The sequence below is a fragment of the Leucopleurus acutus genome (assembly GCF_964270905.1).
Source record: "Leucopleurus acutus genome assembly, chromosome: 15".
NCBI lineage: Eukaryota > Metazoa > Chordata > Mammalia > Artiodactyla > Delphinidae > Leucopleurus > Leucopleurus acutus.
Window position 1 is genome coordinate 36,028,255 of NC_139157.1, and position 19,606 is coordinate 36,047,860.

At 40.1% G+C, this 19,606-nt stretch overlaps 1 protein-coding gene across 1 annotated transcript in view; it reads right to left on the minus strand.

The window, feature by feature from the left end:
• Positions 1 to 19,606, minus strand: part of NCOA7 (nuclear receptor coactivator 7) — a 144,150-nt gene that overhangs the window by 59,679 nt on the left and 64,865 nt on the right. The window contains exons 3-4 of the mRNA XM_082856106.1: positions 18,090 to 18,310; positions 2,433 to 2,512 (exon numbers count right to left, since the gene is read on the minus strand). Coding sequence (XP_082712232.1) covers positions 2,433 to 2,512; positions 18,090 to 18,310 — 301 coding nt within the window. The remainder of the gene's footprint in view (positions 1 to 2,432; positions 2,513 to 18,089; positions 18,311 to 19,606) is intronic.

The window sequence follows — 19,606 nt, forward strand, 5'->3', positions numbered from 1 at the left end:
GGTTGTGGACAGGGGCAAAGGTACACATGTAGAATTCAACTTACCACTCACTGCCCTTAAGTGTCAAAAACCCACCAACTAGGGCTTCCCTGGTGGCGCAGTGGTTGAGAGTCCGACTGCCGATGCAGGGGACACGGGTTCGTGCCCCGGTCTGGGAGGATCCCACATGCCGCAGAGCGGCTGGGCCCGTGAGCCATGGCCGCTGAGCCTGCGCGTCCGGAGCCTGTGCTCCGCAACGGGAGAGGCCACAACAGTGAGAGGCCCGCGTACCGCAAAAAAAAAACAAAAAAAACCCCACCAACTAGATGAACTGTCTCAGGCTAACCAAGTTCATAGTTACAGACTGCATTAAAATTACCTCAACATATTTCTAGAACAAGACATAAATACGTATATTTTAAAAAAATCATTGAGAACTTAACCTATGCCCCTACCTTACCCTGAGCAAAATCACCTGTACTAAAGTGAAAAAACTTTTTTTAAATATATTTTTTTCAAATATTATACATTTACATAACATATTCAAATCCGGGGGGTTTCAGGGTTTAGCGTCAGTATAAGACACAGAGTGATTATACAGACCAGAGCCAGACTGCTGGATCTGAATTCCAAATCTGCCACTTGCCAGCTGTGTGATCTTGGGTCACTTGTTTAACTTCTCTGTACCTCAGTTTCTTCATCCAAATTGAGATACATAATTGTAATTTCTAATTCAAGAGCACTTACTTCATGGCAAGTGATCAATAAATTGGCTTCATACTTTTACACAAACACTTGAAGATACTATGTATAGGGGTTTCAGGAAAGGAGAAAAATTTTAACAATCTGCCGTTATTACACAAGGATAAGACATACATATGGAACCAAGTTACAGACCCTGGGAGGGATACTGGTATCAATACATGTTTGAAACTAAACAGAATGCTTGACCATCCACAGCTCTGGAGCAACGTAAGCAATCGGGTAAGGGGTTCCGGTCACGGTTCTCTAAACACGAAGTTATGGATCCCCTTTTATTTCCGACGACAAGTACACAGAGTAACTTGCCAACTAAAACTAATCTCCTTAACATAACTCAATCAGGTGGATAGATCTGAGTTACTAATTTGATCACCTGTTTATATGCATTAATTTGGGGTTGATTTTTTTACTCTCACTGCATTATTTAGTACGTGCTATGTGAAGCATCTCCTAGCAAAGATACTTCTCATTTCCTTGGAGGGGCTCGTGAATCACACTGTAGGATACACACGTGGCTTTAGAATTAATATTAATGATAAATAATCCAACACTTCCTCAGTATCTTCTAGGAGGTAAGGAACTATGCTAGGTGTTATGGGGATCAACAATATATTGCAGACAGCGGTAATGTGAGATATATAATCACCCCCAAATCCTTTCTGGAAAGGACCAAGCCTATAAACCATAGAAAGATGCCTAGGGATGTTCACAGAGCCCTGAGCATGAAATGCGGGTGCCAGGGCTCTTCAGTGTGATGCTACAGAAGCTTGGAGAGGATTCACCATTCCAGAAGAAACGGCAGGGAGGGACAGGCCTTGCTGCTTGCCTTATATAGAGCCTGGCACGGCACACAGATAATGAGTAGAAAAGAAATACACATGAGGAAAACACAGGGGCAACGGCAACAGCACTTAATTTCTTTCTAGAAGTCAGAGGTCACTCTTCAGCAATGCTGGTTCAAAGTGAATTAAAACAGATCTATAACTGAGTGTCCACTTTACGCCAGGCCTAGGATAAGCAGACACAGCTCCTGGGCTCCAGGAGCTCATGCGCAATGAGAGAGATGAGCACGTTAACGTGGAAGTGCAGTAACGGACACATACGCTGCATTATTCATGTGCTGATTCAACCATATGGAGGCCTATACCCTGCAAGCACCAGAAACAGAGTGCTGACCAAAGAGGAATCTAGTCTCTCTCTGTGGGTATATGAATTAAGGCACAATCTAGATATAACAATCACACGAGTGAATCAATAGTGTTAAACGGAGATAAACTATGTAAAGATTCCATGAGAGAGAAAAATGAAGGGATCTGGCCTAGACTTGGTCACGGAAAGGAAGATTGAACATGGAGAGTAATGGGAAGAAGATGTTAAGGCTAAGGTTCTGGTTTGTAGAAATGTACGGATGATGGAGCCACTGCTTCTTGAACAAAGACCAAGCACGGAGGTCTAAGTTAATGTCTGAGTAGACAGCTGAACCTTTGGTTTGGGAACTCAGAAAGCATGTCTGGGATGGAGACCTAAAATTGGTCGTCCTTGGCATATCAAACGGTAATTCAAGTAACAGGTACACCCAGGGAAAAAATAAGGAAGGAAGAGAAATGACTAAGGGGAAGGATGTGTCAGGGAGAAACATTATGTAAATCTAGTGGTATTAACAAACTTTCATTCTACCTGTTTATACTTACAGTGTATTCCATAGTACCCTGGGGCTTCTGAACCACCATCTTCTTTTCTTTTTTATCATGTGTTTTGTTTTGATTGTCATCTGGAGAATAAAATGTTTATAAGTGAATGATTTCATTTTCAGAAATTGAGGATAGGGTAATCTACAGTATATTAAAACCCACTTTCAAATTGACTTTGAAAAAAAAAGATTAAAAGAAAAGTGGACTAAATGTACAAATAGACCAAACTCATAAAACCATATTGTTCATCCATGTATACTTGAATAAATGATTAATGTTAACTGTGATCAAATAGTACAAATAACAATGAGGTTATGCTTTATAGTTATTCAAGTATTCGTTTAAATGATAATGTATAAAGACGAAGTTAAAGTAAAACTAGTACAGTCATGATATAAATGATGTATAATGATGTATAATGTAAATCAGTACAGCCCTTTCAGAAGGTGATTTGTCAATATGTAACAACAGCTATAAAAATGTTCATTCTTTGACTCAGTAATCTTTCCCTTATTTATCCTAAGGAAAAATTCAAAAGAAGAAAAATGCTATGCACAGCATATGGTACTGCAGTATTATTTATAATAATGAAAACTTGTAAAGACCTATATGTTCAACAACATATTAAGTTGGACCACAGAGTTCGCTATTTTTAAGGGTCAAACTGGTCAGCCTGATAGTTTGGCAGCTACATATGATTCAACCTAATTGTTATGATTAAATGTATCAACCCAGACACTGAAAACCAGAGAGACATATAACAATGGATACAAATTAAGTGACAAAAAGTACCAAATTGAATTAACTATGAAAAGATGCTCTAACTTGTATGAGATCAGAAAGATGCAAATTAAGACGCAGCATCATTTTACATCTATTAACGTGGCAAAAATCAGAAAGCTGGATAATTCTAGTGTTGGCAAAGATGTGAACTGCCACTAGCGATGTAAACTGGTACAGCCATCCCAGCAAATTAAGCATACGTAGCCCATATGAGTCAGCAAACTAACCCACAGATATACATCCTCTCCCAGGAGATATCATGAAGTAACATGCTGGAGGGTATACAGAACAACAGTATCTGTGGCAGCGGCGAACAGGAGGGTCAGCAAAATATATCTAATTACTGCCTAGAATCCCAGAGCATAACAAGCCCAAGCATACACTGCAACATGTTTACATCGAGAGAAACAGAATGAGATGTACAGAATGGTATCATTATGTATATTTTAAAAAGCTGTCCACAAAACAACTACACACATTTTTCAAGGCCACATCCAGAAAATAGCCTATACACATTGGACACAATAGAATGGAGTGGAGCGGGGAGAGAAACGGGAGTGGGGAATGAGGATAAAAAGGAACTCATGAATAAATAACGAAGGGCCCAGCTCTGACCAGTGATGTCAAGCCACGCACTCTGAAGTGTGGTTAACGCATCCCTCTACATCTAAGGTCCTACAACTCCCCACACCCACATGCAGACCAACAATGTCATTTCAACTACACAACAAATGTGGGTAAACTGGATGAGAGCTGGAAGGTGACACAGAAATATGAAAATAGTTCATTCACATGGGATTTACTGACTTTTAAGTATTTCTTTTACATTATTTTAAATTAAGAACCAAGAAAAAAATAAAAGATGCTGCTATTATCCTTTTCTAGTATCCTTTTCTAGTCATTTGTAGAACCAGAGACACCCTGAAAAATCCCTGTGCTGTAAAAACCGACCTTCCTTCTGTCAGGTGACCACATCTAAATTACTTCAGGAAGATGAGGCTGTACTGACTGTGGTTTTCAGATCTCCAAATTCTGCAGATCAGGAGATTCCACACAGCCTACTGAAAAACCCAATTGCAGTATTTTACAACTCTTGTCATCTACCTGGTGCTCATTCTTGTTAATATCTCAGCTCCACTCTCTGTCCCACACTCCTGCCCTTCTCTTTGTCACCATAAACAGCCGCCCCCTTAGTTCCTCGTGCTTTCAGCACAGTCTCTTCATGTCCTTCTGCAGGCACTTCCTATTTCTAGAACCTAAGCTGCTGTTTCCCATCTGTGGCAGCTACAGCCCATGCCCTTCCATAGGCTGTGCATAGTCATCTCTGGTCCCAACGCGGGCACTGCTGTAAGCCACCAAATCATGAGAGTTTCCATACTGTTCAGCTGCCAAAGAAAGACAGGTGCTGGCTGAACCTTTCAGGATACACTTAACTATGTGCACCTGAATTAGTACAAAACTTACTTTCCTTTGGCACGAGTGGGTAGGCCAGACAAATGGCAATCACAGTAGTATTATTAAAAGAAAACAAAAACCCGCCAGAGTCTAAGATTTTGAAATCCTTGAGGTAAAGACCATAATGTACCCATCTTTGAGCATCCTGTGTTTTAATATGATATCCGTTATATAGGCTTGCATGAACTTTCCAATATAGATCAACGAGCCTGACAAGTTTGATGGTGGGCAACATGCTCACTCATAGAGCATCACACCAGGAAAATCGTCGGAACCAATCAAAGCCACAACCCGAACGCTACGTTTTACAGCTGACTGAATACAGAAAGCAGAGGAGTAACTGGCACATTCTAAGGACCCAAATGTCTTCATATCAGTAACGCCCAAGGAAAGGCTTCATATTACTTCCTAAATATTTTCTTGCAGTAAGTTTTCAAGATGGCCGGCTGCTTGTCTCAATAAGCGAGGTCCCGGATACCTTATCCAGATGGATTCTGCAGCACATGGTCCACAAGGCACCGGGGAGAGCGGGGAATAGACCCAAGCCTCCTTGGAAAGAGCTCCTTTGCTGTGCTTCAGGAGCGGACTCCACCTCCAGCACTTCAGGTGAGGACTCATGGCCATCCACAAGGATGGAATTCTCTCTCAATGACACCTGACACCTCTACTTGAAGCTTTAGGCCTCCTCAGGCCCTTTGCACCTATCCAAATTCGGAAACTCCCCCTGCTTACAAAAACCTGAAGCAAATGATGTAAAAGTATCTACTGCCAGAGGAGAAAATTGGCCAGGTGATCCTCAGAAGCTATTCAGAACAAAGCAACTATACCTCCTATTCGCCCCCACTTCGAAAAGTTTCAGAGCCAGTTTTCCCACCCAGTAAGAATGTAACTGGGACAAAATTGACCAAAACCCTAGAAGAATGAAACATAAGCCCTTTTGCCTAACCTGTCTCGTTTCTCATAAATCCTGGAGGGGCCAAAACAGGGAACGGGGAGAACCTGTGTTGACCTCAGGTGGACCTGGTGCCCTGCCCACAGCCCTGCTTCTTCCTCCCTTCCCAGCCCACAGAAGGGCCAGGGGTGTCCAGAAAACAAGGCTCTTGCCTCCTGCATCTGAGGAGACGCTAGATATGTTTACAGAAAGACTCTCCTCTCTCCATGTGTTGGGGCTAAAAGAAGGTGATGTTCAGGAGAATGTCCAGGGCCTGAAAAGGCATAAAGTCGGATGTAAAGGAATCCTTTCACTAGGTGATCTGTGAAGTCGTGGAGCTTACAACTGCCAAGAGAATATCTGAGGTTTGAGAACAGAACCTAAGGAAGGCTTAGATTTGGGGGGCGGGGGCCGAAAAGAAGTGTGGCTGATTGGCAGGTGGGGAGGATTGAAAAGATAAGAAAATGAGTGTAATGTCACAAAGGCGTGGAAAAAAGTTAAAGGAAAGTTGTACTGACGCTGTCAAATGTTACCCTGAGGATGAGAGATGGAAACCTGGAAACAGGTGACTGGGAGGTCACAGAGGTCCTGAGATGAAAGCGGAGGGCTCTCAAGACAGATGATGTTAACCCTATCAGTAAAGTTATTTGCTAAAATGTAAGGAGGTGAAGACAGGACTGGGGCTTTAAGGGGTTGTGACATTTGGAAGAGTTATTGTGGCAAAGGTCAGGTTTTAATAAAATGAATACTGAAAAAAGCAACAAGCAGCAGCAGTAAGGGTTCCCCCAGGGGTGGGTCTCAACATCAGGATGACAGACCATGCAAGAAATCAGCCAATCCCCTGCTGTCATGGCCACCCATGGGGTTAGGACACGCAAGCAGGGCAGCAAGAGCTCGAGGAGTGGTAGGTGAGGGGCACCGAGACGGGGTTAGGAGAATGACATGACGTGTTAGCTTCCTATTGCTACTGTAAGACGCTACCACAAATCTCGTGGCTCCAAATAAAAAATAGACACAAACGTACTACCTTACAGTTCTGTACGTTCCAAGTCTGACATGGATCTCACTGGGCAAAATTCACGGCGTCAGCAGGCAGTTCTTTCCAGAGGCTATAGGGGAAGACCGGTTTCCTGGCCTGTTCACCTCAGAAGTAGCCCACGTTCCTCAACTCAAGGTCCCTCCCTCCATCTGCAAAGCCAGCAACACCAAGCCGTGTGCTCTCATGCTGCTGTTTCTCTAGCTCTCTTCTGCCACCCTCTTTCACTTTTCAGAATCCTCATGTTTATACTGGGCACCTGGATAATCCAGGATGCGCACCTCCTTCAGGTCAGCTGATTAGCTACCTTAATTCCATCTACAACCTTAATTCGCCTTTGCTGTGTAACCTGACAGGTTTTGGAAATTAGGACATGGATACCTTTTGGGGAGGGTGGGAGGGCATGAGGGCATTATTCTGCCTACCACAGGTGGAGAACAGGTTTATGGGAAAAGATAAGAGGTTCAGATCCAAAGAGGGGATTTTTGAGGATTCAAGTAGTGATCTCAGGTGTGAATGTGAGTGTGCCGGGGAGAAGGGGGATAGGGGAAGGTGCCTGGAGGTGTTCAGGAATGCAGCTCTGGTTATATGTTTCAGTTCTGGAAAAATTCCAGCAAGAATGAGACAATATCAATGTCACTGAAACCAGAGCATGTGGCTCCTGGCACAGACCCCTGGGGACTGAGTGAAGTCAGGACAGTGGACATTATTATCCATTATTGTACTTGAAAACAGAAACAAAGAGATACCTGTGAATTCCCTGGATCTTGATTCCATAAGCTCTACATAGATAGAGGAAGGATAGAAAAGTCAGTGTGTAGCTTTGTTTTTTCTATTATCAACTATCTGAACAAGCACAAACAGAATGTTGAAAATTATCAGGTTTTCAAATTATATGAGAACCAATTTTTCTCTGGCCTTACATCAACCGGGTGTGTGTGCCCCTTCTTCCCTTACTCCTCTTGAACAATCAGTTCTCTCCCTTCCTTCCAGCTCTATCATAAGACCATCTGAATAGGTACATGAAGCTGAAAGCACAGGACCCACTACACACTTGTCTGAAGAGGAAGGACAGTTTCCATGGCATCCAAAAGATGTGGATTCAGAGAGCAACAATTGTCTATGTCTCTCTAGATCTAAGAAAAGGGTACCCTGATTTGTAAACAGGAAAATCTGTTTCCCATGACAGACATAGCCCTAAACTGGGAACAGATGTATTTGGTTATGGCAATCTGATGATATTAATCAAAGTCAGGTCATGTGCCATTTCCCTTATGTCACCCAACATTTTTCTGATTATTATTTGGTTTTGGGGTCAAAACAAGCTGGATTCACCGAACAACCCTCATAGCTGTGCAATGTTAAACAAGTCACGTGAAATCTTTGTGCCTCCGTTTCCTTATCTGTAAAATGGAGATCTCACAAAGTTGTTCAAAAGATTAAATGAGATAATGGGCACAGTGTTTCTCTCAGAGCCTGGCACAAAGTAAGTGTTTAACAAATGTAATTAATAATACTGCAGTCAACGTAAGTAAACAGCAATTTGAACAGAGCAGGGTGTTAAAAGAATTATACCATAAGCAAAAGGTTTCATTCCAGAAATACAGGAGTGATATAGCATTAATGTGATAGATGATTATAAACTGCTTAAAGGAAAAAAAACATATCTGATCACTCTGATACATGTCAAAAATCATCTGATGAAATTAAACAGCCATTATTATATTTTTAAAAAGAATAAAATTTTTAAAAATCCACCTGTTAGAAAACTAAGAATAGGAGTGAATTTTCTTAACATGATGAAGAATGTTTAGTTACTCTTTGATATTAATGAGAAATGTGCTTCTGAAAAAGCAATGAAACCCTAAAGGTTGTATATCAAAAGCAATTTCCCCATAAGAATGAAAACTAAATGACTTCATGACATCACTTCCAGGACTGCAGTGCCTGGTTAGTTACCTAAATGTAGCCTGAACTAACACACTAGTGAGGCCGCCACCCCAGCCTTACAGAAGGTTCCAGGGTATGCAGTGGGAGGGATACCCACAGGCACTGCACAAGCTCCACCCATTCTTTTTACTCCTGTTGTTCTATGAAGACAAGTGCCTGAGAGCACTTCCAGCAAAGCTTTTAAGGCTTCTGGGCATAGTATCTCCCAGTCCACTAAATTACAACAAAGAGGCTAACCTAATGTGAGGCTAGGCTAAACTGCAAGTACTCAAGGTCATAAAAATAAACTCTGCAGTGGAGATGAAAGCAGAAACACTTCAAACATAAGGAGACAGCTTGGAAATCCCGAGGAGGAAGAGGGAACCCCTGCCCTTTATTGGAGGCCACCTTTTAGAGCCCTGAAAGGCAACAACATGTGTGCAGAATGGACTCCATGTGCCCACTTGTTCCCCAATGGTCTCTAGAATTAAGCACTATTCTAAACCCTCCTAAAGCAGGCCTGAGTAAACAGATGAATTCTTATAGCAGAAACCAAAAGCAAATATAAAAAGTAAAACACTAACCAAAATAGATACAGGAATTCCTACTATCATAGTTTATACTCAACTTTGTTCTGGAATCTCTAGTCATAAAAAAGTTTTAAATACTGAAAAGAAAGAAATGAAAATTTGATTATTAGCAGATGAATTAATTATCTACCTCAAAAGCCAACATCATAAAAACATCCAGAAATCATAAAGTTGTTCAGTAAGGTGACCAGATGTAGCAATCTTTTATACTTGTGATAAAAACTATTTGGAAAAGTTCCAGCATAATGGTATCAAACCAGAAAATATCTAAGAATAAATACAGCAAGATAATGGCAAAAGATATATAAAAAAAGTTTTAAAGGTTCTCTGAAGTATATAAATGGAAGCTTGAATACAGGCTGGTGCATATAATGTTCCTAAATAGGAAACATCATTCTTGTGAATATTTCACTTTCTCTTCAAATTAATTTTTAAATTATATGCGATTTAGGTCAAAAATTAAAAAACATTTTGGAGAAGGGAAACATGTCAAACTGTTAACCAGGCATAAATATATAAGACTAGAAGCTAAATACATTAAGACTATCCAAAATTATTTTTGAAAGAGAAATACAGTTAAATACAGAAATACAGTTAAAATACAGTTGAATGAAAGAAGAAAGTACGAATCACCCATTTTACCCCCATTCAGAGAGAAACAATGTTTGCATTCTGGTAAATATACTTCCAACAGCTCTCCTTCTTTTACACAAAGATGGAAGTGTAGTCTATACACTATTGTCAACCTGCTTTTCTACTGTAACAATATTTTGTGAAAATTTCCCACGGCATTAACTGTTTTTCTTCATCATTAAAAAACGGTGGGAATTCCCTGGTGGTCCAGTGGTTAAGAATCTGCCTTTCAATGCAGGGGACGCGCTTTTGATCCCTCCTCGGGGAACTAAGATCCCACATGCCATGTAGCAACTAAGCCTGCGCACTCTGGAGCCCGCGTGCCACAACTAGAGAGCCCGCATGCCGCAACTAAGATTCGATGCAGCCAAATAAATAAATATTAATAAGTAAATAATTATGTTAAAAAAATATTGAAAACAAAAAGTGGCACATAGTATTCCATTTAAAGTTATTTATGTTATTTTAATTTTTCCACTATTTTAAACATGCAATGATAGTCGCTGTGGTCAAATCCACTACGCTCATGATCATTTCCTTAGGGTAAGCTTCTGCAAACAGAATTGTTGGGGAAAAGGGTGTGCAAAAGTAAAGCTCTTGATAAAAATGGCCAAACTGCCTTTCAAAAAGATCCGACCACATTCCTCCTATCAGTGTTTTTCCCTTGCACTCTCCCCAGTTCACTTCTAATTTGATTTTTCAAAATCACTAACCCTATTTAGTCTAATCTGTTGTCCTTCCCTTGGCCCCAACCACATTCGAGTGTTTCTCTAAAAGTGAGATTTCTCATAATACAAATGTGATATCACACGACGGACTGAGCAGGAAACAAGATTTGCAAGATGCAGACCACTGTAGTCATAAGAGGACTAGACTTTCAGCTGGAACAAATACAGCAGGTTCTGTCAAACAGCTGCTTCACTTAGTGACTAGAATGGATTACAATATACTGTGTTAATGGGAGGGCTGGAGCTGTGAGGAAACGGAAAGAGGTTCCCTTGAGCGAAACCCAGCCAGTTAGCAGGGCCTGGGGGGTGTGGGAATGTGGAGACGTTGGTCAGAGTACAAACATCCAGCGATAAGATGAATAGGTTCTGAGGATCTAATGAACAGCATGGTGATCACAGTTAAATACTGTATGCTATACTTAAAAGTTGTTAAGAGAGCACCTCTTAAATGTTCTTACCACATAAAAGAAATGGTAATTATGTGACCAGATGAAGGTGTTAGTGAATGCTAGGGTGGTAATCATTTTGCAATATATCTATGTATCAAATTAACACATTGTATACATTAACCTTACACAATTTTATGTCAATTATATCTCAGTAAAGCTGGAAAAAAGAATTATGATACCTTTTTATATTCTTACTTACAGTCATGTTTACAATCATTATTATGTATTTTTAATTTTATGTTTTATTAGTTGCAATGCTGACCACCAATTCTTTTATAAAACGACTTTTTAAGGACTTCCCTGGTTAAGAATGAGCTTGCCAATGCAAGGGACATGGGTTCCATCCCTAGTCCGGGAAGATCCTACATGCCTTGGAACAACTAAGCCCGTGCGCCACAACTACTGAAGTCCGCGCACTCTAGGGCCCACATGTCGCAACTACTGAGCCCACATGCTGCAACTACTGAAGCCCACGCACCTAGAGCCCCAATCCACAAGAGAAGCCACTGCAATGAGAAGCCCTCGCACCGCAACGAAGAGTAGCCCCTGCTCACCACAACTAGAGAAAGGCCGCACGCAGCAAGAAGACCCAACACAGCCAAAAATAATAAATAAATAAATAAATGACTTTTTCATTCTTGAGGACATTTTGACATGTGTCTCAGAAAAAAAATCACTCCCTCTCAGTAACTTTATTTTTAAAAAGGTATGATACAAAAGGTATGTTTCCTAAAACCTTAGTATGTCTGAGGATGTCCTGTTGTCTTTGAGTCTGAAAAACAACTTTTACTTCACAATTCTGAAGGAGACTTAATTCCCCTGGTGTTCACTGCTGTGGAGAAGTCTGTGCCTCTCTTCTCTGCTCCTTTGTAGGGAACATTTTGTTAAGTCTTTTGTGATTTTTTTTCTTTTTGCCTGTTTGTTTTTTTGTTTGTTTTTACCATTTATCCATAACCTGTAAACATTTGCCACATTTAAGTGCAGAGTTTTCCCCTTAATTTTGCTTAAATATGATGAGCTGTTCTGATTTTAGAAGTCAGATACGAGTTTCAGCTCATGAAAGCATTCTTCTTATCTTACACTATGTCTGATTACTGCTTCTATTCCCATTGTTCTGACCTCCTCACCAAGAACACCTTTGATTCCTAGGTCCTTCACTTACGCCTCCCACATCTGTCATCTTCTCTCTTAACGCCTGCATTCTTTCTGTGATGATCCTTTGCATTCTGGGGGCACTTGTCAGATTGGACCTGTTCACCACCTAGGCTTTCATGGTATGACTTCACTTTAACATTAGTCTGACTTCCTTGATGGCCCCAAGAAGCACAAGCCTAATTATTTCCATCCTAATAATTTCGATTTATTTTATACCCAAGTCCCTGAAGTCTTTATACACTGCTTGATTAAAAAAATATATGAATAAGGTTCTTAATATCCTCTTTCCACATCAAAGTCCATTTTTTTGTTTGTTTGTTTGTTTTGGGTTTTGTTTTTTGCGGTACGCGGGCCTCTCACTGCTGTGGCCTCTCCCGTTGCGGAGCACAGGCTCTGGACGCGCAGGCTCAGCGGCCATGGCTCACGGGCCCAGCCGCTCCACGGCATGTGGGATCCTCCCGGACGGGGCACGAACCCACATCCCCTGCATCGGCAGGCGGACCCTCAACCACTGCGCCAGCAGGGAAGCCCCAAAGTCCATTTTAATCCTTTAATTTGAGCTCTAAAGCACTAGAATGATCATTACTTTTGAACAAAAGAGTCATGCTATTGTATGTTTGTGGTTTGACCTACTTTTATGTTTAGGAATTAATTTATCAGAATAGCACATCTTTGGCTTTCTGAACTTGCTAAGTGAAACAAAGATAAGCATCAGATAGGAAATCTTCACACATGTGGTTAAAAAATACCCTAAGGGCTTCCCTGGTGGCGCAGTGGTTGAGAGTCCGCCTGCCGGTGCAGGGGACACGGGTTCGTGCCCCGGTCCGGGAGGATCCCACATGCCGCGGAGCGGCTGGGCCCGTGAGCCATGGCCACTGAGCCTGCGCGTCCGGAGCCTGTGCTCCGCAACGGCAGAGGCCACAACAGTGAGAGACCCACGTACCAAAAAAAAAAAAAAAAAAAAAAATACCCTAAGAAAAAGTAATCTGTATGAGGAAAAGTGTCAGGGTTGCCATCATGAGAAGTAATTCAATGGTTGGTTACTTTCGTCCTGTAGCAAACCCCAAAAATGTTTAACAAAGGAAAAGTGGAGAATTTCATTTATTTTACTCTTGTTAAGTTCCTTTTGAACTCAGGAGGAAAAACTATGATGTGAAATGACTTAGACACTGCAGATTTATTATTGAAAAGCTAAATTCATTCTTTACACTGCAGAGGTTTTCTCTAAATAAATCTTTATTGCAATAACCACAAAACTGACCAAACTCTTACCTAAGTGCTTTCTGTTTGTTAAAATAACCTCCCAATTCTCTTACAATAACTACTTTACTACCCAGGATTCTTAGTATTAACCTTTTATATTAAAACACTACAAAAACATAGTGATATATTTAGTTCCAATTTAGGCTTGCCTCCTGTATTTATAAAATTTCTCTATCTCTTTCAGGTCTTACATCTATATATCTGTGTTTCAGTTAAAGAATTTCCCACTGAGACATTATCCACATTTGTAAAATTCCCATTCCTATATCCACTTCCACAGAAGCAAAGATGTGTACCATTCTAAGATTAAGGAATAATGTATTCCTTTAATGTAAGAGAATTTTGAGATACAATTCATGCAACTTAATATATTTTGATATTGTAATATGGACCAAACATCTTTTGAAACATATGTAAACATTCCTACTACTTGTGTCAAACTTAACTATAACTTAATAGCTAATTTTGAAAAATATATTAACATTGTTAAAATAGAAAATTATAAAAATATATTGTTATCAAACAATTCCTTAAGGGTTTATATAAATCAATAGAATAAGTGAATAAGGAGCCCTATATGTCAGTAAATACAAGTGCAAGCATAGAAGGGCTGAGTTCACTTATGTTAGAAGCTTTTGCATGGATGCTTACCGTGTGCCCCGTGCTACCATAGGTGCTAGACCTAGATTTATCTGATGCCATCTGCCTCGATGTAATTAGTCCACTTCCTTTCTCCTACTTCCCCTCTCAGAAACAAAACACTTTTGGAATTGGCACCATTTTGTTACAAGGCAATTCCAGTGACTCAGTCTTTCCATAACATCTTTTATCAGTATCTTAGCTGTAGTGTTCTCCGAAGTGGTAGGAGAGAGTAATGAATTACTACCCAAGGCTTACATGAGGCACAGATAAATCTAATTTAATAAGTAAAAAACATTATTTTGTCTAAATATGCTTCCTGAAATCAGGTAGGTAATGTTACCGATGTGGAAATAGATACCTACAGAAAGTAATCACTTGCTTTTATATTGATGACAGAACTTTGCTTTTGTCTAATGTTCTTTTTCTAAAGCCCTTGGGTTTGCTCTATTACATTATTCAGTTCTCTATAATTTTCTGATTAATATTAAAAATAAATTTAAACTGTGTAATGTGCAAGAACATAAAGAGAACAAAACTCCTTTGCAATTTCTGTACCCAGAGAAAACAATAATCAACATATTGTTGTAGATCTTTTCAGTCTGTTTTTCTATAAGTTATCATTTATCATCCATTAACTTTTTATTTATTTATTTATTTATTTTTGGCTGTGTTGGGTCTTTGTTGCTGTGTGTGGGCTTTCTCTAGCTGTGGCGAGCGGGGGCTACTCCTCTTTGCAGTGCATGGGCTTCTCATTGCAGTGGCTTCTCTTGTTGTGGAGCACGGGCTCTAGGTGTGCGGGCTTCAGTACTTGTGGCTCGCAGGCTCAGTAATTGTGTCTCGTGGGCTCTAGAGCGCAGGCTCAGTAGTTGTGGCGCACGGGCTTAGTTGCTCCGAGGCATGTGGGATCTTCCTGGACCAGGGCTCGAACCCATGTCCCCTGCATTGGCAGGCGGATTCTTTACCACTGCACCACCAGGCAAGTCCCTCCATTAACTTTTTGTTTTGACTTTCTGTGCGTTCCCTGGATTACTTCTTTTACACATATTTACCTCACACCTTTAAATAGCAATTTCCAGGCCTTTCACCTAAAATCCAGGTCCCTCTAGACAAATCCATCTAGTACCTCTAAAATACCTCCAAGCACAAATTCATTATTTTCCTTCTTCTTGAGTTTTCCAGTTTGTCAGTTCTTGACGCTGTTCTTTTTCTCCCTCACACACTACATCGGTCACCAAATACTGCTGTTTCTATGAGCAAAATCTCTGCTTAGGGTGCTGTTTCTCTTCTGCCCCAGTCTCCAACCTGCCTTCAGGCTCACTTCCATCCATTGTCCTTAGATTTATCCTCTTAAAACAGACAGTTAATGGAGTTCCCCCAGCGGCTTCCCACTGATACAGGATAAAGTCCAAATCCTTAATGTGGCTGACAAGATCCTCCCATTTTAGCATCTCTCCTCCCCAGACTAGAGCCACCAAAAGAACTTGGACTAGAATTACTTTTGACTTGAGGTCTAATACTCCACCTAGTGGTATGGGACAACATTCTGGGATGGGAACCTAGGAAATATGCCACATCAGCCCTATGAGATCAAGCAAGCCTGCCAACACAGCTGTCTGTCAGCTAGAGTCAGATGCGAAAAGGGACAAGCAACCCTGGGACTCAATGGCCCACCTAGTAGTTTTCTATAAGCACTGGATCCTCCTAAGAAAATGCCTCAAACCTCCAAACCGTTGTTATCATTGCCATTCTTGAGAGAAAATGAAAAGCTACGATGGCATCTCTTTACTTAACTGTCACCAAATAAAATCACAGGATAATTCTGACTCAACTATTGTAATGTTGCCTACATCCTTCCAGAATTTTCATGAAACTCAAACGAATCACAGTATTCATTCATCTATGTACATGTCACCCACTCAATGCACATTTAAAGAGCACCTGTAATGCAGACACTACACAAAGCTAATAATACAGGGTCCAAGCCAGAGCAGCCTGTAAACAGGAGAGCAGATAAATAAACCCATGATGACAATGCAGAAGGGAAGTCTAACCTGTCCAGGGACAGGGAGGGCTTCCTGGAAGAATAGATGACTGAGGGGATTTGGTGAAGTCTAGTAAGAGTTAGTTAGGTAAAGAGCAGAGTGAAGGGTATTGTTTCACATTCGAAGTGTTACACATGCAACAGAGTGCAGCACGTTAAAAATCTATCCCAAAGCAGCATCTGCAGTTAGTGCAGCATCATGAAAAAAGAAATCTCAATGGATAGGACTCTATCAACCTCCTTCAGGGAAACCCTACAGAGCAAAATGTCTCCATTTAAAAATACTTCTTAAGCAGCAGCATTTAAAGTAGCATGAGAAGAGACAGTATATTAAACTCTACAACTGTAAAAACCACACATTTTCAAATGTCCAATGTGTACACTGTAAAAGATGTGAAATGCAATTTCCTTACTCCTCTTTCCCTTTTAGGGATAATACTCAACACTTAAAAATTTAAGAGGAAGTTTATTAATCACACAGAAGTCTCTTTCTATAGGTTGACAGTTACAGCTTTTTAGAAAATGCTGAATGGCTTCAGATTAAAAGCATCCATGAAGCTATGTAATATATGACATAATCACGGGAACCCACTGGAACACTACAAACCCAGGCTTTCCACTGCAGATACCTCATCTGCCTCTGTTGGAGCAATGTCAGCAAAACCTCATTTATAACCATCCCAATGGCAGCCCACCTTTATCTTTTTTTTTTTTCCACCTTTATCTTTGATGAGCACTAGTAGAGAGTTATATTAACACAGAGACGAGACCTGTCCCCCAATAACTTTGGCATCAACTGGGACCAAGTTTGGGACCCTGTGGACCAAGTGCCTGCCACCAGCCCAGGTTTCATATACTGGACTGCAGTTTGTTCTCAGAGACCTCAGTCTTCTGTCTCTGAGCCTAGCAATCTCAAGTACACTGTAACCCGTGTGCCACATCAAGTTTCATCTCCTGGTTCCCTTTCTTTGCACTCTTTTTATTTTTTTGGCTGCGCTGGGTCTTCGTTGCTGCGAGCGGGGGCTACTCTTCGTTGTGGTGCACAACCTTCTCATTATGGTGGCTTCTCTTGTTGTGGAGCATGGGCTCTAGGTACACAGGCTTCAGTAGTTGTGGCCCACGGGCTCAGTAGTTGTGGCTTGTGGGCTCTAGAGCACAGCCTCAGTAGTTGTGGTGCATGGGCTTAGTTGCTCCGCGGCATGTGGGATCCTCCTGGACCAGGGTTTGAACCCACGTCCCCTGCACTGGCAGGCGGATTCTTAACCACTGCACCACCAGGGAAGTCCCTTTGCATTCTCTTTTGAACATACTCCAGGCCTGCATGTGATAGGAGCAGTAGGTATGAGATGGATGGTAAAGTAAAGCAGGATCATCACCTCCATCGTGCTAGACAAGCCACCTGTGCTAATGCAGCTGCAGATGCAATGACTATCCTCAGAAACTACATGATATTGTGGACTCATTTTAAGATTCCCCTCAGCTACAACTCTCAAGTCATCATCATCGTGGTCTTTTTTTTTTTTAACCAATGGATGCTAGGCCATTTCTCCTCCATTTCCTATTGCCTAGGAAACAGTGCAGGCATTTCTATCAACATTTTTATGGACATGTCTATAAATATTAAGAAAAATATTCCTCATACAAGAAAAGTGACCATTCATTTAATAAATATTTATGAGCAGACACAATGTGCTAGACACTGTGTTAGATGTTGGGAACATAAAATTAAACAAGACACACCAACATTATTCAATTGTCCTTCCCTTTAAACAAGATTATATATATATTTTATATATATATATATATATCTTTACAAAATATTTATATATATTTATATAAATATAAATTATTATATAATTGTCATTCCCTTTACACATTATATATATACACACACACACATAGTAGCTGCTCAATAAACTGTTACTATTATTATTATATATTATGACCAGTTACAAATTATTTTTTAAAAACTATTACAGATTTTTTAAATGAAAATACTGCAGAGTTGCCACCAATACTCACCAATACTATAATATCTCTTTAGTTCTGTACGCCTGATCTCCTTTAACTGATTACTTTTTCTCTTTTTTTTCTCATCAGTAATATATTCCTCTTCCACAGCAATGTTGCACATGTCTTGTTCTAAAATGACTGTACTAGCATCTTCTTTTCCAGAATGAGTCCTTGTAGCCATAGCTGAGGCTGTCTCTGCATTTTGTTTGGCTTGCTTTTTCTTTTTCAATCTAGGGATGAGAAAAAAAAAAAAAGGAAAAACATTGGAGAAATAATTTGCTAAGAGAAATCATATTAATTTCATGCTACTGGGCTTTGAGAAACTAATTAACTGATATTGAAAAGTCTTTATATTACTGTTAATTACACTTTCCTGTTATTATTTTTTCTTTTTTAATCACTTAAAAATTCTTATGTGGAGATCTGTGGCCTTTCCTCAATTTTATATCCTCCATACTTACGTCTCAAAAAAAATCACTGGGAAATGCTTTAGACCTGAGGAAATACTAGATTCTTCTATAGGCTATAAAATGTTGGGTATTTTTAATCAAGATATGCAGCTACCCTACTACAATGCCATGTTTAGTGTGTTACATTTTTTTTAAAGTGTTTCTGGTTTCAAGGGTACCTTTGGACTGATGGGCAAGCACATTTATAAAAACAAATCCTTTATAATTGGCTCACACACTGAGTAGAAAGGTTTGGCAAGGTATGAACTGGTTCAGGTCTGAGTAATTCCTTTCCTTTACACATGATAGCAGTAGTGAAGAAAGAGCTGCATTTCCTGAGATAGAAAATGCCACAATGACAACATATAGTTGTTATGATTACTAATATAATAGCTGACTGATACATTAGTTAACATATTTGATGTTTTCAATTCTTCATTCCTAAGTCAAAGACGTATAACAGAAGAAGTTTATAATAATTCACTGAAATCCAGTAACTCAAAATATTTTCCAGTTGATGTATCACTCTGGTTAACTGACGTGTCACTCTGTGCTCACTAGTCCTTCGTAAGAATGTTTTTACCACCCCAGAATGTAAAGAATAAGGGCCTTGGCCTCTACTATGTGTGGCAGTCTGGTCATATATAAACATTTTTAAAATTAGGACCATTTTCCCCCCTTCTATCTAGGCACAGTTGGCTTTCTCACACACATGTCTATTTCCTTTGCTCTCCTGAGCATCTATACAATTTGATGCTGGGCAATGGATGAAATGTTTTGGGAGAAAAAGGAGATAACTGTAGGATCAAACAGGGACTAAGGTTTGATTTTATGCTGATTTGCTCTGTAATGTTGGAAAAATTAACAGTCTAAAGAGGTCCCTCACTGAGGCTTAGCTATCTAATGGGGTCTTTTATTAGGATCAATTGAAAAAATATGTATCAACAGTAAAATACAAACCAACAGAAACAGTAGAATATATCCAAATGCAATCACAGAACTATATAGAACATGAGAACTAAGCATGGTATAGTTCATGCTTAGTTCAAAAAGTTCATGTTATAGTTCAAAAACTCA